General features: G+C 25.4%; 1 protein-coding gene across 1 annotated transcript; it reads left to right on the top strand.

Annotated features, from left to right (window-relative positions):
- Nucleotides 1-3956: 3956 nt before the first annotated feature.
- On the top strand, nucleotides 3957-21107 carry LOC145832149 (uncharacterized). Its single transcript, XM_082939507.1, has 8 exons — nucleotides 3957-5997; nucleotides 6550-6691; nucleotides 8880-9000; nucleotides 9692-9784; nucleotides 14085-14238; nucleotides 16631-16860; nucleotides 18446-18568; nucleotides 20693-21107. Exons 1-8 carry the CDS (start codon nucleotides 3981-3983, stop codon nucleotides 20759-20761), a joined length of 2949 nt encoding a protein of 982 aa, XP_082795633.1. The 5' UTR covers nucleotides 3957-3980; the 3' UTR covers nucleotides 20762-21107.
- Nucleotides 21108-25791: the final 4684 nt, after the last annotated feature.

Genomic DNA, 25791 nt, shown 5'->3' with positions numbered 1-25791 from the left:
AGGACTTATATCTGTTTCAGAAGAAAGACATCCTAAATTTAGGTGTACAAACTTAATATTTCTAGTTATTTTAGTTGTTTAATTTTTTTTGTTAGAAATTTTTGCTTTATGTTTTGTACAATTTATTTACTCATTTTAAATACTTAATAATTTTATTTTTCAAATATTTATTAAATTTCTTTATTTTAATTTTTTTTAAAGTTTAGCTGTTCAGTATCAGGAATGATTTTATTTTATGTAATCTAAACAAACTTAATCAATAACTAGTTCTAGATTTCATTGGATAAAACTGAATTGTTTACAAATCAGTAAATAAGTTAAATGAATATTTTATAATTTTTATTTATTACCTACCTACAAGCACATATACTAGAAATTTGTAGACACTATTTTAAAATACATGGTGCTCTTACAGTATTATGATTATACTAAATATTTTGTGTATAATGACATTACCAATTCTCTCCTCATATTTAACTTTGAGTTATTTTTTGCATTTTTGTAGTTGCTCTTGTAGAAAGGGCAACAAGTAAAGTGTGAATGTAAATATCATAAAAATCAAAATCTAGGGGATGAGACGGTGTGGAGCCCATTGTAGCCTATGGTTTCCATGGTCAATATTTGCAGTAATGGGTTAAAAAAGGGAGCTTACCATTTTCAAACTTAAAATATTTTACTAATGCATGATTAATCACTTGTTAAGTTTTTTGGTTTTTATTTGTTTTTCATCATGTTTTACAGTTAGCTCAAAGTATTAGTTACATGGAAATGGTGCGCAGCTTGATGATCGAAAGGTCTTTCTCCACACCAATCCATTAACCTTAGTTGTGAGCTTTCATATCTTTCTTTCTTTTTCATGCATTTAAGCTTTTATTGACTTTTTGAGAGTTTAGGCTCATTATTTTTTATTTCAATTTTCTCTTAGACTCAGGCTAGCTTGAAACAACTCAGGCTAGTTTTTGCTTACAAAGACTTGCTTTTTTGAGAAAAAAACTCTTTTATTTGTATATATTTTGGTAATTACCTAAAATGATGTCGAACCAATTTCAAATTAAAACTATATTATTGTGTTTGATGTCTTTTTTAACCATAACTTTAAGCTAAAAATATATGTTTTAAGTTTAATATGTTTAGTCTAAAAATATTATTTGTTTTAAACAAACTATATATATTAGAATTAAATTTGTTTATCATAATCTCATTAAGCTTAAATATTAGTTTTTGCTTTTATTTTACAGTAGTGTAATCGATATAAAGTATTGTATTGATTTGTTCGCTTTATATTTTAAAATAAAAGCAATTAAATATTCAAGTTTTATTAGTTTATGATAAATAAGTTAAATTCTATTTATGTATTTATGAGACATAAATTTTTAGCATAAAATTATAGTTAATTAAGACTTCAAGTATAACATACTTCAGCTTAATATGGTGCGACATCATGCAAGGTAATTACTTATATTTTTCTACAGTAATATTAATTTGAGTATAGAAAGTATTAAAATGACAAGATATTTCATTCCAATTTTCGTTAAACATTTTTAATCAGTTTAGGTATTTTTGTTTAACTTTTATATCTTATTACTAATTTATTGTTTGTAACTTGTGCTACTGTCAGCTTTCTGCTTGTTATAAGCACAGTTAGTCTGGTAAACTATAATTTGTTGTTTGCTATATTTTACATCATTTATAATAGTTTGTTTTCATTAAATGCATTCTATTTTTAAGAATGAGTTTAAGCTATAAATAATTAAAAAGATAAAACTGCTAAATTTTGTACAGTAGCTACAAAACATCAGAACAAACTGAAGAGACAGTTATTATTATTACTGTTTTAAACATTTTATATTGATGAGTTTGTTTTTTTAGATGTTTTTTAACAAACATATTTTCAAACTAAAGTTTTAAACAAGTGAATCTCAAAGCTTAATTTTATTCAACTAAAATGTCACAAAGTTCACAATGTTTCACTTATAAAAGTTCTTAAGAATTTAAAATAACAAAAAAAAAAACTGAAGTACAAACTTAAAACAATGTCAAAAAGAAGAACATATATCATTAATTATGCTTAAGTAATTATTAATAATTAGTTATTTCAATATTAAAATAGTTTATGTTAAATAAAATCACATTTAAGTTTAAAAGAGTAATAAATTAAGTTAATACTTTTTAAATATAGTTTTCTAAAATGATAATGTTTACACTCTAAAGTTTTCATATAAAAGCAAATGTAAATTAAATACTTGGTCACATTGAAAGACTAAAAGGGTTGCAGTATGTGCTGTGGGTCAAGTTGGACATCTCTTGGTTTTAATATAAGAAATTTATTTGGAACCAAAAATTCTTTCAAAAATAAGTTTTAAAGTCATCAGTTAAATTAACTTGATTAAATTATTTAGTATGTTTTAGCATTAAAGTTGCAAATTTCATGATTTTAGTGTGGTGATATAACATAATTAAGATTTGTTACTGAATATTTTTGACAAATTTAAGGTTATTTTTTGGCTTTGACATCAATTGAGGTTTTCCAAAAACGGTGATTCCTGGAAAAACATGGAAAATGACAATTTAGTCAAAAAAAAACCTAAAGTTTTGAATAAATACATTAAAAATCTGTGAAACTTAAAGCTTTAAACAAACTTTACATGTAAAATGATGAAATTTTTTTCAGGTACAAAATATCTATCATGTACAAAAAAAAAGTTATATTTAGAATTTTGTTTTTTATTGATAACATTTAAAGAAGCATTACAGTATCCTTTTAATATTGCTATACTTTTTAAGAATTATTACCTCAAAATTATATTTAACTGTTGAGTTAAAAACAAATTTGACAGAGTAATCTATTAAAAAAAAGATTGAAAATTTAACTTAATTTTATACTGAAAATGGACAAAAAAAATTGTACTTATAAAGACCTAGAAGAAAAAAAAAAAAAATTAAACTGTTGTAGTAATTTGTCTTAGAGATACTAAACTTCATAATTTCTAAGTAATTGTACAAACTTTTTCCATATAATTGTTAAAATAAATAACTTCTACAGCATAGCAGTTGATTAAAAAATGTTTTAACATTGCTCTATCCAAATATTTTTCTCAAGTAGTCATAGTATTTGTTTGAATTCTGTAGATAAAATTAAATTTTAAGAATTTGCTATTTATATATAAATGGAGCTTGAATGTAAACTGCAACTATTAACCTTTTTTATTATTAATAGTTTTAACTTAATGTAACTAACATGTAAATTGTTTTTACATTTATTAATAATTAATAGAAGGTAAGTAAAGTTTTTCAATGTGAAAAAATGTAGTTATCTGTTTGTTTCTATAGTTTTTAATTTATAAAGTTGTAATGTTATTAAAATTTGGTTTTTAATTAATAAATTATTACATACAAAGTGTTTTAGCTAGGTTGCTCAAAAAGGTCTAATATTTGTTTACAAAAATTAAGTTAAACCTTAAAATGAAATGTTGAAGTTAAAATAAAAAAAAATTAAATAACTTTTAGATTTAGTCATTTTTGTTAAATGTTTCTGACAAACTCCTAGTTTTTCATTGTCAATTTTCGTATAAATTTTAAAGTTTTTTTGTAAAATTTTCTTATTTTTTAGCAAGAAACTTCAAATGTTTAGGAATGTAATTTTTTCTTTAGCAACAATTTTACTTAAATTGAAAACATTTTATAACCCAAAAATGAAAAAAGTCTATTCCTTATGATAGGTTTTTATTTTATTTTATAAAGATTATATTAATGAATTTTTGATATACATGCTCCTTAATTTTAAGGTTTAATTTGTTTCTATAGATTTTATCAGTAGTTTCTTAAAGTTTTTGTTAAGATTTTTAATAGTCAATAGAATACTATCCAGGAATTTGTATACAATAACAATTTTTATATAAAAGTTGTTTATAGGTTAAAAGAAGTAAAGGTTTTTTTTTCTTTTTTAGGTATTTTAGTCTATCAGTAATTTAAATATTGTTATGGGTGAGTATTTGCTACCAAAAGTCAAAGCCAAGTTTAAGTATACAAGAACTAATGAAGATGAACTTCAGTTTGAAAAGGGTGCAATTATACAATTAGTTACCAAGGATGAAGGTGGTTGGTATGAAGGAAAATATAATGGTCAGATTGGATGGTTTCCTAGCAATTATGTAAAGGAAATAAAAAAGAAAAATAATGAAGTAGAAGAAAATAAAAAAATCTCTGATAATTTAATAGAAACTGATAATAAGTCTATACAGTTTCGTCAGCAAGTGATGGATGATTTTATTTTAACAGAATCAGCTCATGTAGACGGTATTCAAAACATTTTGAAGTCTTATCTAACTCCTCTAGACAAAAAATCAATTTTATCATCTTCAAGCTTCAAAAACTTAGTTGAAGTTTTAAAAGATATATTAAGTTCTCATGTAAGTCTATTAGAAGGTGTAAAAGCTTCTTTAAAACTACCGGAACCACAACAACAAATTGGAAAATTATTTTTGGACACCTATAAGACATTCGAAACTTTGTTCATTAAGTATTGCAACAATCACCACAGAGCTATTAAAGATTTGTTAGACAACAAGATAGTTGTTAATAAATGTTTAGAAACAACCAATACTCAGTCAACTACCCAAGTTAATTTAAATGTTATTACACAAGGTTTAAGTAAGCCTTTTCGTCGTCTGGAGTACTATCCTACTGCGCTAAAAGAAATAGAAAGGCAAACTAGTGATGCTAACATAGATAAAATTAATTTACTTAAAGCAAAACTTGAAGTTGAAAAGCTTGCATTTGTTTGTCAAGAATTAAGAAAAAGAAAAGAGTCTGAGTATCATGTTCTTACAACTCCAATTAGTGGCTGGGAGTTAAAAGATTCTATCAACTCATTGGGAGATGTACTTTATTCTTCTCCAGTTGTTTGTTTAGTTGATAACAACAAAAAAATATCAAGATATTTACTTCTTTTTTCAAACATGTTGTTAATGTTAAGTACCTCAGCACGTATGAGTACATTTAAATTTGAAAGTAGAATATTAATTTCAAATTTGCAAATTAAAAAGTTGGATGATTCGTCTTTGTACCAGCATGCTTTTCAAGTCAAAGGAAGTAATACAATAATTGTAGTAACACAATCTGCAGAAGAACAGCGTTTATGGATTGAGTCCTATGAAAAGGCCAAAGGGTTATGTTCAACAAAAACAGCCTCTCCTACTATAACTAAATGTTTACAAGGTCCATCTATAGCTACAAGAAGAACACCTATTGTTCAAATACCTCAGCCTTCAAGTTCACCAAGCACTTCTGGTTGTTGTTCAAACCAAAGACACAGTCAGATGTCTCCTCCCAATATTGGTAATAATAGAAATTTCAAACCAGCAGTTCCTGACCAACCTATGAAGAAATTGGATTGCATACCTGTTACTGTAAATGTTCCAAAAGATAAAATTTGGTCTGGATTCTCTTTAAGACCCTCAAAGTTGAGTAAGATTCGTTTTGCACAACAAGTTAATGGTAAAGATGGTGGTACATTAGAGCGTAGTCGAAGTCCAAAAGGATTAAGTAAAAAGAAAAGAAAGAACCACAAATCTAAGTTTGAAAAAGCTGATAATAATTACGAAAGTTCTTTTGTGCATAATGACAAACATATGATTGATGCTGTTGATTTTGTTGAAGAAAAAAGAAAGCTTGATTTAATTGAGAGCTATTTGAATAGTTCAAAGTCAGAAAATAACACCAAAATTTTTCCATCAAGAGATGGAAAAGCCAAAAAAGTCCACTCTATATTAGAAGAAAAAATTATTGCTGAGGATCCAAAAAACAGCAATTTGATAGTTGAAAAAAGTGTTATTGATACAATTTATGAAATGAAAGATAAAATAAACAAATTAGAATTGAACCAAGAATCCATGCAAAAAAGACTAAAACACTTTGAAGAGTTTGAAAAGGGAGTAAGGTCTGGAAGAAATGACTCAACATCTTCTAGACCTGTATCCACTCTAAAAAAATCATCAAGTTTGTCTCGAAAATTTGCACATTACTAAAATGTTTATGAAGTTTTTTAAGTATTTTATTCTAATTATGAAACAAACTAAAAATGTTTTATATGTTATTGAAGCTTTCAATCAAGTTTATGTTTTAATTAAATTTTATTCTTATTGTTGCTGTCTCTAAGTGTTTTTATAAAATCAGTTCAATTTTTTTAGGTGTTTTTTAAAAACAAAGTTTGCACAGTTTTTGTATGCAAACACTAAAAAAAAATTTCAAGTTTCTTATAAAAATTTTATAAATTGTTTTCAAACGAATATTTCTACCTGTGTTATTTAACATTTTCTATAGCTAGTAACTTTTTAAGTGCAAAAGCTTGTTATTTTCTAGTAATGTAGTATAATAATATATGGCTTGAATTTTTACTACTTTTTGATTACACATAGTTTAAAAATAATAACGTTTATTATAGTTTTTTTCAAAAAAAGAACTAAGTTTTTGTAATTAACTTTCTGTTTTTTTTCATGTTTAATATTACGATTTGTACTGACATTTTAAATTAAATGTTAATTGTATCAGGTAAGTGCATAATGGATAAATTAAAGTTAAACTGGTTTAGTGAGTTAAACCCATTGTGGCCAGGTCAATGTATGTCTTTAGAAGTTGAAGAAGTTTTGTTTAATGAAAAGTCAGATTATCAAGATGTTTTAGTTTTTAAAAGGTTAGTTGATTTTATTTCATATAGTAGACTATAAAAATAATTGATTTTAATAAGTTTTTTCCAGTACGTTTGTTGAATAAATTGTTTAAAATGTCATTTGAATATTAAGTAGGACTTATTTTAAATCGATTTTGCCCCAATCTCTTTATTTAAATACTTAGTTATCCCTTCAAACTCTCTGTAACATTTTTATATTTTAAATTTAATAGTTTTTCAACATGTTATCTGTTCAGGGCTGCCACAATGTAAGGAAAAACTATTAAAAAAAGACAAATGTCAGGAAAAAATGGGGGTTTATGAAAAAAAGTCATGAAATTTGAAAAAACATCTGATTTTGTTCGTTCAAATTTACAAAATTCATAGTTTTCCAAAGCCTTCAAATGGTAAAAAAATAGTTTAAAATCCTTTTTGGTCAAACTAAAAATGCAAAAATTTCCTATAAATTTACAAAATTACTTTTTCCAATGCCTTCATCTGGTAAAGATTAATGAAATATCCTTTATAAAACTGCAAAAATTTTCTATTAATATATGTAAATAACTCTTGTTATAACCTGTATAAAAATAAGATTGAAAGCTTTATATAGTTTCAAGTATTTGATTCTAGTAGAATAAACTAAAATAAGAGTTTGATTTAAAAATTTCAAGAAAATTTTAATAAAAAGTCAGGAAATTCTTCTCAGCTTGATCTGTGGCAACCCTGTCTATTACACAAAAGTCATATTTACAAAGAGTACATAAATGTTTTTGGTGTTTCAAGTAACTTTGTGCTTAGTCAGTAAACTGTTTTCATGCTTAATTTTGGTACAAAATTTTTATTTAGATGGTTATGTGCGGAAGCATTGCTACTAATTTGCTTGAAAGAAACTCCAACTAATCATATTAAATTTTTTAGAATTTATAAAAAAGTAATTTTTCTACTTATTTAGTACTCATTTCATGCGTTTTTTAAAAGACAAATACTTGCATTATTTACTTAAATTTTTTTTATGCAGTCCTTTAGTTAAAAAAAAAAAAATTTTACGCCTCATGTATCTTTTAATGTTTAAAAACATATTTTGTATTAAAAAGATATATATTTTCATTATTTTTGGATTATTTTTTGCTATATATTGTATGTACAGTAACCTCTCGCTTATTTACGCACATTGTGTCCACAGAAAAAGTGCGTAAAGATATGAGAGGTATCAAATATGCTTACTATAATGGCTGTTTTTTGGTTATACTTCTAGTTAAAAGCATACTGGGGACTTTTCCAATTAAAACTTTTTCTTTTGTAACATATATAAAAACAAAAGAAAAAACTATAAATGTATTAAAAAAACGAATTTAAATTTATATAAAATAATAAAACTTGTAGAAAAGTTTTACTAATTTAAATAATAAGTAGATTTTATCTTTTTCTTTATTCAAATGAAAATTAATTATATTTCTACAAAAAAAACAATTGAGATTTGTGTTAAGTGTAAGCTCTATATTTGTTAAGTATCACTGCTACTTTTTGCAAGGAAGTTTTATAAGATTTCTTCTCTAGATGTTTATTCATATATAGGGCAAGAGTGCTGTATTATTTATTTGTGCAATAAACTCTCATTATTTCATTATACTTTCATTATTTAACACAGTCATATTTCTTTCAGAATTTTAATTTAATCTCTTATTGCTAACAAAATTTCTGATATACTGAGGTATAACTAAATGTTTATCAATAAGTCATCAAATATAAGTTTACAAAGTCTAAATATATAGAGAGGTGAGCTAGCATTTAAAAACATACTTTTAACTAAACATATACAACAAATCTAATTTGTGAACTACAAAAATTTTTTTTTTAAGTTTATAGTATTGTGAAATGCGTAATTAAACGAGAGTGCGTAACGTCACGAGTGCGTAAAGATGCGAGAGGTTACTGTAACTTTAAATCCTACAAATTGTTGTAATGTAACTTTGTTTTTCATATTAATTTATGATACAAAGTTTGTTGAAAGACGTATAATTTTTACATGGTAGAGTAATTAATAATGAAGTTATAATTTATAAATAGTGTAGTATTGCTAATAACCAATGCTTGTATTTTTTGACATTTAATAGTTATGTGTTTTTATTTCGAAAATACTTGTTTATAGTCGATTTTATAAGCTGTTTTACAACTTTATTTATAAATTTAATCATACATAAACATAATCTAGCAAAAGTTATGGAAATGTGTTAGTCTTAGATGGTGTTATACAGTGCACTGAAAGAGATGAGTTTTCTTACCAAGAAATGATTGTGAATTTGCCATTGTTCTCTCATCCTAATCCTAAGAAGGTTTCGAATATATTTTATTTCAATACTAGTGTAGTTATACTAAGAAACAAAGTCAATTGAACTATTTGAACTATCTTTTCAATATAAAACTATTTTTTTACCTTAAGTTTTATTTCATACTAAAAATGCACCATTAAACATGTTTTTTTTTCAACCTGGAAGAAATTCAGAAAACCTGGATAAAATTTACCAAAAAAGTTTTGCAACCCTCTACTATTAAACACAATTAAAGTAGCATTCCTTATATTTTTAATATTTTTATACTATTTATGTCAGTTTTTTACCTTAAATTTAATTTTGTACTAAAAATTGACATAAAAACTTCTATATTTAAACCTTAAAAAAAAATCTTTGAAAATTAGAATTCAGATTAAACTTCTTGATCTGGCAAAGCTGTATTCTGTTTTATTATTATTTGTTATATTTTCTACTTTTGGTAATAAACTTTTTGTGTTTGTTTATCAAATTTTAACTTTTAGGTAGTTTTGTGTTAAACTTAATTAGAACTAAAATAAATATCCAGAATATAAGGCAATGCAGTTATAATGTTTGCCTGGTACACCTTTTCAATAGAGTATAATTTTTTGTAAATACTTTGTTTCATTTAATAAAAAGCTGTTTGTATATGGTTATTCGTATTTTTATTTAAATTAACTTCATTTTTATATGATACTAATAATTAAGTTTATAGGTTCTGATAATTGGAGGAGGTGATGGAGGGGCACTCCGGGAAGTTCTCAAGCATCCGTGCGTTGAGGAAGTGACAATTTGTGAAATTGACAAGGTTTGTAGCAAATGCATTGTATCCCCTCTAATTGAGACTTTGAAATCACTCATACTGTTCAGCATTGAAGTAAAGCACAGACTTGCTGGAACTTACTTTGAGAAACCAGGCTCGATTTTACTAAAGTTTTATTGTGAGCCAATTTTATAATAAAAGGACTGTTATGTTTTAGTGCTTGCCTATTTTATTACAACAAAACTTTATAATCCTTAGTATTTTTCATATGAGTTTCAATACTTAAATTATAAGTAACATTTTTTTAAATAATTTGAAATTTAATAAAGTTGTAAAGTTCAAATGACAGTTGTCATGAAATACACATTTTGTTCAAGATTTTAAATTAGTTATCACAGTTTTTTTTTAAGTTTAGTTTTTTATTATTATTAAAACTCTGAATTTACAAACTTTTACAAATCTCGATTTGTTGAATTTAATCAATTAGTTGCATTTTAAGAAAGTTAATTATAATAGCTAATTTTCAAATCTGTCAGTCTTTTACTTAATTATTTTATATATTGTACATATGACCTACAAAGGTCTAAAGTTGAGTTTTTATTTTAAATTCGACTAGTTTTTTTTTTACCTTAGAAAATGTAAATCTTGTTTTTTGTACTTCAAGTTGATTTTTCAGATACTTAGAAAATATTATTTACTAAAATCCTCTAAAACATAAATTAAAAGCATTGAAAATAAGTAGTTAAGGCCATAGGGGGGGGTAGAAGCCATTTTTTGACCAAAAATAACATATAGACTTATATTATAGTAAATTTCATAATCTTTCAGATGCTTTTTTTAGATTTTAAAAATATTAAGTAACTTTTTTTTTATGACCGGTTATATAAAGGGTTGCCTTTATAAAGGGTATATAAAGGGTAACTTTAAAGCCGTTTTTCTCGAGTTTTTAAAAACGGGCTTTAAAATCTATCTTCTCCTTCATTTTTCAAGATATCTTCTTCAAATTTTCAGGAAATGTTCCTTACATTATGAGAAAAAAACGTTATTTGTGAATTTTAATAGTTTTAAAAAAAAAAAATTTTATGACAAAAATTAAAAAAAAAAAAGTGATTTTTTATTAAAAAAATTTTTTTTTTTTCAAAAAAAAAGTATTTTTACTTGAAATTTTTTAAAGTCACAAATAACGTTTTTTTGTTATTGTATAAAGAATAGACTGTGAAAGTTTGAAGAAGATTGCTTAAAAAATGAAGGAGGAGATAGATTTTGAATGCATTAGTCTTTTTTTGCCGTTTTAGTTTTTCCTTCCCCATAAGGAACCTGTTATGCGGCCCAACTTTGGCCGGTCATATCTCAAAAACTAATTCGAATTTTTTAAAACGGTAAAAAGCAACGTGAAGCTTAGTAAAAACTCTATAAAATAAGATCAACTTGTAAAAAACATGGCCTACCCCCCCCCCCCCCTATGGCCTTAAGCTAAAACTACAAAAAAATTAATCTTTTATTTCATTTTTAAACAATTTTATTCCTGCACAGAATTATTAGAACAATTTAAGAATACAATTAAAAACAGGATAAATAAAATTTGTTTCTTATTTATTCGTAAAATAAGTTTACTTTTTAGTTTATTGTTTTATGTTTTTTGCGCAATCAAATCAATTTGAATAGTTACTATTAAAATTAGTATTTCAAGGCATATTTCGATCAAAAGCTCAATAAGTTACTTATGTTAGGAGTAAATAAAAGCAACCAAGATTTTTTAGTCATAAAGACTTTTAATCCATAATTAGTTAAAACAACAAAAAGCTCAATTAATCTGTTCTGTTTAGAGTACTTTAGTTTCGTAGTGTTTTTTCAGGTAAAAATAATTTTCAGAACCAAGTTTATAGTTTGTTATCCTATGAAGTTCTTAGCTTAGTTGTTGTGTAACCAGACGTAGTTTAATTACTTTTTGTTTTGTGTATAAAAATTCTTTACTTATATTAGCTTATTGTTTGTTTCGATTTAACTAAAGTTGAAAAATATATTGAAAGTTTCATATTATTTGGTTCGCTTTAAATTTTATTTAGGCTGCATATAATTCTAGTTTTTACTTTGAAAATTCTTCTACACGCCAATACTGTTAATGCTTGTATGCTATTTTGAAAAGCAAATATAATGCTGAAAAAAAAAAAGGAGTATTTTACGGTTACCCTTTTATAACTGATGTTTTTATTAAAATTGTTTGAAGGTATTTTTTTGTTTTACATATTAGTTTATAATTTTTTAATAAATGTTAAGGTTATTTTTTAATTGTAAACCTTGTTATGATGTGTCTTTTCAAAGTAAAACCATTTACATTTAAAATTAATTTTAAAATTTTAAAGTTTTATGATAATTTTTTTGGTAACTAGAGACGATCATGTCATAAAAAAATAAGTATAGCTTATTTCTTAAAATTTTGTATTTAATTTAGAAATGTTTTATAAATCCTATTTACTGAAAAAACTTAAGTAGCAGCAATAAGTTTTGTTACTAATTGTGACGTCACAAACTTTACTAAAAGCTGCAACTATATGAAGGTTTTTTTTAACGTAATGTATTTTAAAACAATCTGTTTGCATATTCGTTGATTATGTTAGATTTTTATTGTCCTGCTATGTATATAATAGATTGACAGTTGTGAGTAATTTTTAAAGTTAGATAAGTGTTTGTAAACATGACGTTTAATCAAAATTTTTAGTTTTAATGCTTTAAATCTCGGTGTGTGAGGACACTCTTGTTTAGTTTTAGTAAATTATTTTTTAAAGTTTATCTTTAATGGTTTTATTGTAGTACTGAAATGTTTTGTGATAGAACATGATTGTTTTTAAGAAACTATATGCGGCTTGTTTTTTGTTTAACTATTTTTATATATAACATTAACTGTTATAACATATAAACAATTTAGATATACTAAGCATTTGTTATCTACTATGACTTAAGTTTTGTTTTCATATATTATGTAAGTATAATTTGTTTTTATACGTCACAACAGCACAAGAATTTATAACTCTTCTTGACAGCGCTACTTTTAGTGTACTTAATTTAAATTTATTTGAAAGGGCTGTTGTAATAGTTGAAAAGCTACAAATACTAATACAGTGCTTCCTCGCTTATCCGACCATGCTGGGCAACCTTTTTATGTAAATAAAAGCCGGATTAGCCTTTAACCGGATAAGAACAAAACATCGATGTTTAAATAACCTACATCATTTATATTATGCAAAGCATATAATAAAACGTACACTTTTTTTTCAATTTAGCTTTTTTCAGCGAACCAAAGAGTTAAAACAGACAAAAAATAAAAATTCGATAAAGTTTAAAATTAATTTAATGAAAACAATTTACAACTTAAACAGTCTATTTAATGTTGGAACTCGTTATGAAAAAAGGAAGAATTAGGTTTGTTTGACAGAGCTTTCTCGTTTCCTAGCGCGTAAAACTCACGGAATTGAATGAGTTGTGAGTGTGACACACTTTCTGGTGTGGCTTCTGGTTGACAACGATAGTCAACTTAAGGCAGCTAAGCAATAATCCATTTTCTGCATGGCTTCATCTTGAAATAATTGACTGTTAAATGACTTGGGAACATCATTTTCGCATACTAATTAACAATAAAGGTATTTTTTTGTTCCACTGTCATTTGAACAAGAATTTATTGTCACCCTGTCTTTTGCTTTTTTTGTTCCATCTGGCCGGTTGTGTACTAATATGGCTAAGGTATATCCTTGTCTCATTCTAAAGTACAGTCCAGCTTCATAGCAATTAAAAACTTGATGTTTGGAGTTAGCCTCGGTTTAATATTCTTATATTTGTTAAATTGTAAAACTATGAGCTTTAACATTAAGTTTAATTTTCTTTTTATTATGACATAACTATAAACTGCTCGCTTCGTTATTAAAAGCAAATAGGACATGTTTATAGTAAAACATTGATTTAAGCCAAATTTAACAAACCTACTTATCGACTGAAACTGATTTGAATAGCAAGGAGCTGGATAAGCGAGAAAGCACTGTACAGATAAAATTAAATGCTTAAATATTTTTTGGAAATGGTACATATGTAATGTGTTGTTGTAAACAAGCCATTTTGTGTTGCTGTGGTTGTTGTGTCACATACAAGAGTCTGTGTGTTTTAATTACTGCTTTTCACTGTAGAACTCTATATATTTATTCATTTTTTTTACTGACAAAAAAAATTGAAAAAGATGTAATAAGCTAGCTTTAATTCCTATTAAGCCATTTAAGACTTCAAGTTAATTATAAATACAAAGTCATTTAATTTACTTTTTGTTTATTAGGGTTTTTTAATTTTTTTCTTTTTAAAGGTAGTAATAGAAGTAAGCAAGAAGTTTCTACCTAGTATGGCCAAGTCATTCAGCCATCCTAAAGTGAAAAAAATTGTCGGAGATGGGATTAAATTCATGGAGAAATACGAAAACTATTATGATGTAATTATTACTGATTCGTCTGATCCACAAGGTTTGTTTTTATTATACTGTATGGTTTAAAAGAACTAGGTTTTACTGAGTTTGATTAAATACATAAAAATCTGTTTCTAATTAAAATAATTTAGTATTAATGTAGCAAACGGTATTATATAATTACATTGATTATACCTAGTAAAATTACCAAATCACAACAACAAGAAGCTTTTGTAAAACACTTGAATTTTAAACAGATTTTACATGTAAAATAATTGAGTTTAGATTAGATACAAAAATTTATCATAATTTTTTTTGTATCATCTAAAATTTCATTCATTTTAAAGTACAATTAAAGTAGCAGCACAGTATATTTTCAATATTTTTGTTCTATTTAAGGCAGTTTTTACCTTGGAATTAGTTTTATATTAAAAAATAGACAAATAAGCTTCTTTATTCAAAAACCTAGGACTGGCTGCCAAAAAACATCGAATCCAGTAAAAATCAGGAAATTAAGGGCATAGGAGGGAGTCTGTCATTTTTTTTACTAAAAATAACATTGGATCTTGTACGAAAGCTTAAGTACAAACTACAAGCCAGTTTATAGAATTAAAAAATCTCATTTAATTTTTGAGATATTGTAATTTTTATAAAAAAATTTCCGATACAAACGTATGGACCACAAGTTTTTTGGGGTCAATTTTCTCGGAAATTTAAAAAATCACTAAAAATCTATCCTCTCCTACATTTTTTAAGCTAGAGACCTCAAACTTTCAGAAAATGTTCCTTTTATAGTTTAAAAGACTATGAATGTTGGAATTTAAAAAAAATTATCATATAAAAATTTTAGATAAAAAAGACAAAAAAAAAAGATGTTTTTTTTAATGAAAATTTTATTTTTCAAAATTAAAAAAAATTCTGCCTTCAATCTTTTTCAAATTAAATAATACACTCTCTGTGAAAGTTTGAAGAAGATTGCTTAAAAAATGAAGGAGTAGATAGATTTTTAGTGAAATGGTCTTTTTTCGCGTTTTTAGTTTGTGCCTTCCATTAGGAACCTATTGAGGTCACTGACTTTGATCGCTCATATCTCAAAAATTACTTTTAATTTTTTCGAGCGGTTAAAAATGTCTGATAGCTCTGATAAAATTCTATAAAATAAGATCAACTTGTAAAAATCAAGGTGGACCCCCCTCCTATGCCCTTATGCGCATTTACAAAATATTTGATGAAAATTATTGTCAGAATTTTTGATTTACTGTCCAGTCTATAGCATATCGTATTCATTATATTTTTATAAACTATATAAAATAGACATAAAGACTGAACAATCAAGCTTTATTCTATAAAAGTAAACTGGATCAAGTCAAAAAATGACCCCAATTTACCAACAAGTAAAAATAAATACCTAGGGTCATTATTTTTATTTGATCAGAACAAATAAAAAAATGACCTTGAAAGTATGAACAAGTAAAAATAGTGACTCAAGATATATATTTTCAAAAAATTCAACTATTTTTAACGAAAGTATTAAATGAAGCAAATTGAAAATATAAAAATTAAGATTAAAATACTAAAAAAATATCGACCAAGGGTAAGGGTTAGGGTAACAGCGTTAGTTAAAAAAAAGAACGAAAACTATATACACAAACTTAAAAATTTATTAAAATATAATTGCTTTAACGTTTAAACAAACGTTTGATATAGAGTTTATTAACTTAATCAAGTAATAAAATATGACCTTAAAAGTTTGAACATTTAAAAAATATGACCCTAAAAATTTGGATCTAGTAAACTTAATATCTATGATGAAAAAAGAACAGTTAAAATCAACATATAAATTGATATAGAATTAAGTTTAAGAAAAGTATATATTGTTCTCTAACACCATCTACCTGACAAAAGAATTTTATAAATTTCCTCAGATTTTTGCTTTTTTTTCAGGAATTTTCCTAGAATTTTTTCTAAAATTTTAGTCGAAACCCTTGGGGTATTTTAAAATATCTTAAAATGTAAATTAGATCCAATTAAGTGATGCATTGATACTTATGCACCATAAAGAAATTAGAACTTTTAATTTACGTATGTCAACGTGAAGTAGCTGCTAGGTTTTTGTATCAAAGCGTGTAAATTATAAGTTTTGCTCATTGATCACTAAAAACATTTAGATATAAAAGAATGTCTTTTTTTTTACTGTTTGTCATTGATAAAAATGTTAGTTAAAGTATCATAAAGTTTGAAAACTGAGATTTCTTAATGACATTACAGCTAATTTTGTTGCAACAAAGTTTTTAAACAAACATTCCCTTTTTTTCAAAAATGTTTTAACTACGACTTGTTTATCAAAGTCGATTACTTCAGAAAGTTATTTAAGTACTTAAATAAATACTTTTTATACATTAAAACGGTCTTTTTTACTGATAAACAAGCCTTGTATATAAAAACTGCAGGACCTGCCAAGGAAATATTCGAAAAACCGTACTATGAAAAGATGAAGCGAGCGTTGAGCAGCGATGGAATAATTTGCTGTCAAGGAGAATGCTTGTGGCTGCATTTGAACATCATTTGCGAGATGAAGAGCTTTTGCGAGCAGCTCTTTCCCATCGTAAATTACGCCTACTGCACAATCCCAACTTATCCTAGCGGTCAAATTGGTTTTCTGCTGTGTGGTAAAAACCCGGTTAGTTGTTATATAAAATTATTCGCTTGTTTTTTTTTTAATTTTTAAAAGTAAACACTTGTTTTTTTTTTTCACTTATGTTTAAACAAAGTCTTGTTGTTAGCAAAGTTTAGTTCAACAATTGTATAGTAAAACTTTAAAGTCTTATAAATTTTATGTTAAGTTAAATGATTATCAAACAAATTATACTTTTAAATCTACAGCAGGTCATCTTTCAACTAATTAAACAAATTTATATAGATGAAAATTTTAAGATGTTTTACTTTCATTATTATTATTTGGGATTCTCTTTTTTTAACTGCTAACAGTTTAATAAAATTAAATAAACTTAAATAGAATAGAATTAAATACAAATAAGAAAAACAGAGATATAGTAGTTTTTAGATAGAACATTATTCTCAAAAATTTTTATGCTAGTTTGAAGTAAAACTGATAAATATTTTTTTAGCTAATAATGAAAGTAATCTGTTTTTTAGTTCTAATCATTGAAAAATTGTACAACGTAAAATTTGACTTAAAAAGTTTCTAGTAAATGTATAACTGATAGTTTATTAAATACTTCAGTATGTTTTAAAAAAGTAGAGCATTAAATATTATCGAAAATCGAATATTTTTTACACAACTTTAAAGTTTTTAAGACTTGTGATTTGTTTTGCTAGCATTCGTCTATATAAAACACTATATTAAGTGTTATTGATTATGCTGCTAATTTTTTTACTTCTTAAAATTACTAAAATGGACTGTTATATTGTAGGCATTTAAATAGTACAAGTGAAGTTTTACATTGCAGTTGATTGTTTATATCAACAGTAGACTTTTTTATTAAATAAAGGAAGGTTAATTTATATAACGGATATTAATTATTAGATCTTAAATAATGTAACAACATTTTCATCCTTGAACGTATACAGTAATTATAGAATACAAAAGCTTAAACAAATGAAGCAAATCAAATTTTTTATTACTCTATTTCTTTAGATAAAATGTTTTAAAAAAGTTATGCAATTATATTGTATCACTACTAAGTTTTTATTTTAGGTTTTTGTTGAAACCATGTCTTAATAAAGGGATGTCTATCAATAAGACTAATTTAAAATATTTTAGATCAAACTAGATTTAACTTTTTAAAGTTTGTAAATCGACTTAAGCTAGTTTTTTTTTAACTTAGGTTAGTTTAAAGTTGTTATTTTATTAGCTTTAAAATTTATCTTCTGATAATAATTATGTTATGTTTTTTTGTTGATGAATTTATATTATTTAGTTTCTGTTAATTTTGCACTATAAAAGCTCGGTAAGAATTTAAATTACCACTATGTCAGACATTACTAATTTAACTACTTTTAACTTTACACATGAACTCAGGTTTATAGTTTATAATAATCAACACTGGTTTTTTGTTCCAATTAGAGGCATCATGTGCTACTAGACTTCTTTGTATTTCTTAGTGTAACATTTTAGTTCAGACTTTAATTTAATAAATAAATTTAATAAAAAGTCTGGTTTTGTTTAAAGAAATTATTTTTTACCTTAAAAATATGTAATTAAATCTTAACATGTTAAAAAAACAAAATATTTGGTTGAACAGGAGCAAGATTTCAAAACAGCAGTGAGAAGAGTAAGTGCAGAAGAATTAGACGAAATGAATTTGAATTATTACAACTATGAAGTTCACCAAGCTTCATTTGTGCTTCCACAGTTCGCAGCTAAGGTTGTTTTTTTAGTAAAGTTTTACATAAGTTCTGGTCCTTAAGAAACTGTTAAAATAAATGTTAACATATTTTTTGACACTATTCATCAGTAGTTTAAGTTTACGAATGTATTTATAAGTACATTTAGACATACTTTAAAAATATATTAAATGTAATTGAAAATAAAACACTAAAAGTAAATTTTGGTTTCATTTTTAGCAGTATTTGTTAGAAAAAGCTTATAATTTTTTGGTAGGCTTTTATTTCTTACATTATTTTGTGTTTAATTTTTTTTAAAGTTTATAATAATCACCTTAATTCAAAATCAGCATTAAAAGTTTACTGTAGTAAAGTTTAAAAACTTGTAAATTAGTAAGATAGCCTTAATTTATATTATGCTTAAAGGATGATATCGGCCCTTTTTGTGCGATTTTAGTAAGTAAATAGGCAATAACTAGTAAATAAGAATTTTGCATTTTTTGGCATTCATATAAATCTTACTTTTGAGCTTTGGTTTCAATAGTTTATCATAAATTAATAATTAAATCAGGCTTTCTTACATAGAGAAATATCCGTGTGCATCAACTAGATACGGGTCAGAAAAGCACGGGTGACACTTTAGCACAGAGTGACACTTTAGCACGGAGTGATACTTTAGTACGGTGTGACAATTTAGCACGGTGTGACAATTTAGCACGGAATGAAACTTTAGCACGGAGTGACACTTAGCATGGCGTCTCGTTAGCACAGAGTGACACTTTAGCACAGAGTGTCATTATAGCATAGAATTGATTTTGAATTTTTTTTCTTTGCTTAAATCACATTAGGTACTGTATTGTTTAAAAATATAAAAACGAACTATGCAACATGTAAACTAAACTTAACAAGCTTTAAATGAGTTACAAGTTAAAGTTTTACTTAAAACTAAGACAAAAGTAAATTTAAAAACTTTATTGACTTGTTTTAATATTTAATTTTAGATGAAAATATTTTGATACTTTTATTTTAAAGTTTTTGACATAAAACTATTTTAATAAAGTTGGCAATAAATTCAAGCTCTAAGATTATTAAAAAATTTTAAAGTGCTTTAACTAACTCTGATAAGACTAAGTTTTAAGCGTAAATTTTAAATAAAAAGTGAGAAATATAAAGATTAAAATGTTTCTTATTTCATTTTAAGCCCATAACTAAAACTTTATTTATAATTTTTTTAAAGACGATGTTTTTAAAAGTGTTAGAACTAATTTTCACAATTAATTGTTTGTTGTTCTAATTATTTTAGATAATAAAACATTATTTAAATAAACATTTTAAAATATTTTAAATTATTACGTGCAAAAATGTCACCCCGTGCTAAAGTGACACTCCGTGCTAAAGTGATACTCCGTGCTAAAGTGTCACCCCGTGCTAAAGTGTCACCCCGTGCTAAAGTGACGCTGTGCTTTTCTGACACCTACCCCAACTAGTAAGGGACGAAAAATTAAATGTGTAATTAACCGGTAAAGGTAGCGATTTTAGTTTATATCCTAGGGAGCGATTATGAAAATGAGAGTGAAACCTTGATTTAAGTAGGTTCTTTATATATTTTTTAAATTCATTTATACAATGCTATCACTTGTTTGTAGAGACGGTCTAGCTAAATTCTAATCTTCTATCTCCATTTATTCATTATTAAGTTGTAGCTTTAAACTAGTTAAAATCTGTAAGAGGAGCTGATAAATTCATCAAGATTTTAACAATGTACATTACAAAGAAACACAAAAAATTCAAGTTTGTAAAGTGCCATTATATAGTTTTGGTAGTTCTAAGTGAAGGTCAGAATTAAATTACCAAAAGTAGACTTGAATAAAGTTTTACACATTTTTTTAATTGTTTTTAAGGTTTATGATGTTTTTGATTGATTTCAGCGACAACTTGGTGAAATCTTTAAAGAATATTTTACCATCATATTTATATATGTTCTGTTCAGCCCATTTCATTTTCAGTAGGTCTGGAAAAAAGAATAATCTGATTATGTGTTGAACAACTTTGTACAAAATTAAAGTTTTTGTAAAAGTTTGTACCAGTTTTTGAAACAAGTATTTGTAAACTTTTTTATTTCAGTTAAAAAATAAATCAGAAAACATCTTAAACTTATTTTGCAGGCTCTCAAGAAAAATCATGCTGAACCAAGTCCTTATCTAGTTTGTGAAGAAGTTGAAGATGATAACTAGTTTGTTTTTTAAACTTACTAGCTTCTCTTGTAGAACAGTTTAGGCCTTGTACCTTTTTAAGTTTACGTTGCTGCATTCTAAGTTTATTTCCATAGATAATTTTTAATGAGCTTATAGATCAATACTTTTTTATTTCTTATGATTATGCTACATTTTAGATAATTATATTATACGACCAATTTTAGCTTATTCTTTTAGTTCTTTCGGTATTATATAAATTATGAAATTTTCATTGGTATATTAATAAAAGCATTTGTTTTTTCTACAATGATTTTTATTTATTTTTTAAATAAAAATATTATTAATTTTGGATATTACAAAATGTTTTAAATGTATATAGCTTCACTTTAACCGAATATTTAAAAAAGAATGTTAAATATCCTTGATGTTAGTTATTTTTAAAAATTATTTTTTTCTAAACAAAATTTTATTTTAAAATATTAATTTTTATGATTGTGTGTTAAAAAAAGCTTTTTGATAAATTTTTAAGTTAATAATAGCTAAACTAAATATCAAATTCTATTCATTATATATTTTCAAAGTTTTACACAAATCATGACTTATCTTTAAATTTTTACACAACTGTGTTATATGTATTACTTTTTTAATGCTATGGAAAATTTCTGACTGTAATGTAAAATGTACGTAGTTAATGAAGGACTTTAAACTTTTTGATTATTTAATATTTTAAACAGGGATTTTAACTGACATGTCCCTACCATTAACTCTAGCGGTTAATGGTTCTGTATGTTTATTGTTTTACAAAACCTGGTAAGATATTGTAAGCTAAGTATAATTAATTTAAGTTTACTTTAAACTCTATGTATTTTATTTTTATCAACCTGATCTTATCAAAATTTCTGACCTTTAAGATATATTTTCACCTCCAGGAAATTCGATTTATTCTGACGAATGATCAATAAAATTGGATTTGTCTTAAAGATGCAAAAGTAGTTGAAATATAAGAAAGAAAATTTAAATGATTTTTTATTTAAAATACTGGTCATTCCATTGGCCAAGCTGACGTAAATAATAAAATATCAGTCGTAATGCAATTATGATGATCACACTTACCTCTCTGACATGTCCGAAGAAATAAAAACGTCAATAAAATACATGTGTGCTAATAGTATTATTCAGTAATAGTCAATCCTTTTTGTTTTTCATACTAAATTTATATCAGGGTTGCCACTCTTCGAGTCAAAAAATCTTCCCTGAGTGACCTTAAACTTCCCTGATTTTTTTCTTCAAATCCTTAAAAAAGTTTTGCTTCTGGTGCAAATTACTAATACCTCATGTTCATTTTTCTTCATTAATAATAAAAGGAAGGTTGTATGTGTAAGCTTCTGCATTAGATGCTTACTAAACTTATGAAAAAACAGTTTTCAAAAATACAAGGTTAAATTAATTGAGATTAAAAAACAAAATTTGTGCTCAATATTGTGTTAACTTCCACATGAAGTACTCACTTAAATGCATATATAATAACTTTAAATTATGTCTTTCCCAGCAACTGTGCTGAATGCAGTAAACAAAATTTAAAAGCTTAGAATTCCTTACGCTAAAGTCCCGTTCAACACTTGCCTGGCCATTGTTAAGCACAAACACAGCCTCAAGGACTCTTTATACTTGCTTAGGATGTCCAGTGTGTTAAAATAAAAGCTGTCTTAAGTGTGATTTTCATCAACAAAATTTTTAATAAGTATTTGAGTGTTGAAAGAACTTAACAAATCAATGTACTGATTAATGCTGCCATCACCTTCTTTTGCCTTTAGTATCTTCATGCTGACGAGCTGTTGGACCAACCTTGTAAAGTTTCGGACACAACGGTCTTTACCCATTTCAACTAGACATGCCAGATTTAAAACAGCAGCCCTTTTAAAAAAGTTCAAACCAACAGCCGTTCTTGTTTTAAATTTTTTACTTAAAGCAAATATAAAAAGTTTCCATTCATTGTGAAATGACTAGAATAAAATGTTAGAAACTTTACCTTGTTTTAGCAAATCTTGAAATTAAGTGTAAGCAGCACATCCAAACTTAACTTCTTTTATGTGAAATTAGAAATAAAAATTTAACCTCTAATGTAAAAGTAAGACAACCTTAATCTATACTCATTTTGACTTTTTACTGAAAACTAGTAGTTGTAAACAAATATCTTTATATGGAAAATAAGGACTTATGGTACAAGATAATTATATTAACTACATAAGTAACTAAAAATTAAAAGTTTTTTTAATTCATAGTTAACCACAACTTTAATATCTCTAAACTGTTTGTTGTTGAATTACTTCAGTCATGATAAATTTAGAACATAAAAAAAAACTACATGTTAATTCTAAGAATGTTGTAGAAGTAGCCGCAAGGCTAAAAAACTTTTAAATAAGCACTTAAGAATAAAGAAAATAATTATTTTTTGAACAAAATATTGAAATTGGATCTCATTCTAGATCTAGAAAAAAAATCCCTGAGATTTTTTTTTAATCTTAGAACTTTTAGAAAAATCAGAGTTCCCTGACATTTCCAATAATTTGGAAACTTCCTGAGTGTGTGGCAACCCTGGTATATAGTAACCAAATCGCAAAAAAAAGGTTGGCTATTAATCCTAGAGAATACTAAAGTAAAAAACCTGGTAATTTAAACAAGTTTTATTTTAAAAAACTAAAATGTTGAATTCAAGGTTTTTTTTTATATTTAACATTGTTAGTTGAATATTTTTATTAGCTGTGAACTATGAAGTTTAGTATTTCAATAAACTGGTTAAAATATCTGTTAACAGAAACAAACACTCTTTTTTGATTTAAATACTTCCCAAGTTTTAAAATGCGTTTTTTTTTAACTTTGCATTTTTACTGAAGCTAATACTAAATTATTAATTTTGGTAGAAACCAATATATTTTGTATAGTGATAAGTATTACACATATTGATCCGAAAAACTAATCTTAGTATTGTTTAAATCCCGACTTTAAAGTGATTATTAACAACATTTAAAAATGTTAGTAGCAACTCTAACAAAAACTAAGTTTATAATAAATATATATATTTTAAACTCTGTTTTCAAAATTGAAACTTTAACTTTTTTGTAAAAACAAGTTATAATATTCATTAAAACAAGGTTGCCAAAAACCTGGAATTTTACAGCTTAAGCAAAAAATTTATAACTTTAGACTATTCTATTTTTAAAAATAATGAAACTTAATTTAAATACAAAAAATCTATCATTTGCAAAAAAAAAATGTATTAAATAGTTTTTTTTTATTCATTATAAAGCACATTTTTAGAAACTATCACTTAGTAGGAATAAGTGTTATTAAAAAATATTAATTTGATTTTTAATTATAACTGTATGTTTGTATAAACTTAAACATAGTCACAAGATTAAACATATATGAGAAATTTAATAATATTAGTTATTGAAAATATATTTTAGAAAATATATTATATAATAAGATAAACAATATTCACAATTTTCATAAATTTGGATATATTTCGAGCAATTCTCATCAGTAGAGTACATAGCTAACAAGAGGTAAAGTTTTACAAACTTATATAGTAATCAAGAGATTAATAAAAAACAAAATCAATTAGTAACAATTAAAATTATTTAAGTTTACTTACTTTATAATTAATCTACAGTAAAACCAAACATCAATACAATGAAAACAACACTTATAAAGTATTATGAAAAATAAAGAAACAGTATAGTCAAAATCCTTTTGCTTACATAAAACAGGTTTCCTTGACATAACACAAATAGCTTCTAATTTAATCAAATCGAAAACATTACTACAATTTTTAATAATTTTAGATATATTTAGATTATAACTGTTCTCACATGTTGAATTATTAACCAAATATTCTGCAATGAATAAACGTTTAGATACATTTAAAACCTTGACCATTATATCATCTTTCTTATCTAAAAAGCAAAAGTTCTCTATACTCTTTAGGACATTCTCTTTTATCCTTTCCTTAGATCTAAGTCCTGGACAAGAAGTTAAAAGGTGGTGTGCGACTTGATAACCAAAAGGTTCTTTGTGCACCAGGTCCTAGGACCAAATATTTTAAGCGTCTTTTTTTTTTTGTCGTTCAATAAATTATAATAGATGTCATGTTGTAAATCCAATATAGATTTTTTTATAACAGCAGCTGTATTGGTAAATTACAATACTTTTTTTTTATTGTGATGTTTGATTTTTACCACCTGGTGTTAATAGTGGTTTAAAGGTGAAGAAGATTCTATGATTTGCTGCATATCAAGTATTTCTTATTAATCGTCTAATTTTCTTTTCTAACATTTCTGAGCTTTAATTAATGAATTGGAGTTTTAAAGTAATTACACATTTTTCAGGTCATAATGTTTTTATTTTATCCAAATTTTCTAAATGTAAATGAATTGTTTTGCTAACTAACTTTTGTGGGTACCCGTTTTTGTTTAAAAGTAACTTGATTTGTTTGATTTCACTTAGTAGCAATTCTGGGAAAATTTATGTGCACGATGACACAGAGTTCTGACTAGATTCAATTTTCTCTTTAAACTACAGTTGGGTTGTAAGTTCAAATAACAACAAGTAAAGGTTTTCTTTCTATACACCAATGTTAAAAATATATATTCTTCTCGTTTAACTTGTACATCTAAAAAACATTTTCATTATTCTTTTCTTTTTCCATAGTGAAACTGACAGAGTTATGAGCAAATCATTAAATAAAAGTATGGTAATTAACCAATACAGCTGCTGTTGTAAAGCAATCTATATTTGATTAACAACAAGACATCTAAAAAAAGGATAAATGAACATGTCCTAAGTAGTGCAGTGAATGTTTGCTTTTCAGAAAAGAAGGATGATATACCGGTCAAGGTTTCAAATGCATCTAAACGTTCATCCAATTCAGAAAACTTGGTTAGTAATTCATTATGTGCAAACAGTTATAGTTTAAATATATTTAAAACTATTAAAACTTGTAGTAAAGTATTTAATTAAACTAGAAGCTATTTGTACTTTATTAAGGAAACCTGTTTTATGAAAGCAAA

This window comes from Thalia democratica, chromosome 1, assembly GCF_965202585.1.
Source record: "Thalia democratica chromosome 1, ktThaDemo2.hap1.1, whole genome shotgun sequence".
Lineage (NCBI taxonomy): Eukaryota > Metazoa > Chordata > Thaliacea > Salpida > Salpidae > Thalia > Thalia democratica.
Note: the sequence above shows the minus strand (reverse complement) of the source record. Positions and strands in the feature narration are given on the sequence as shown.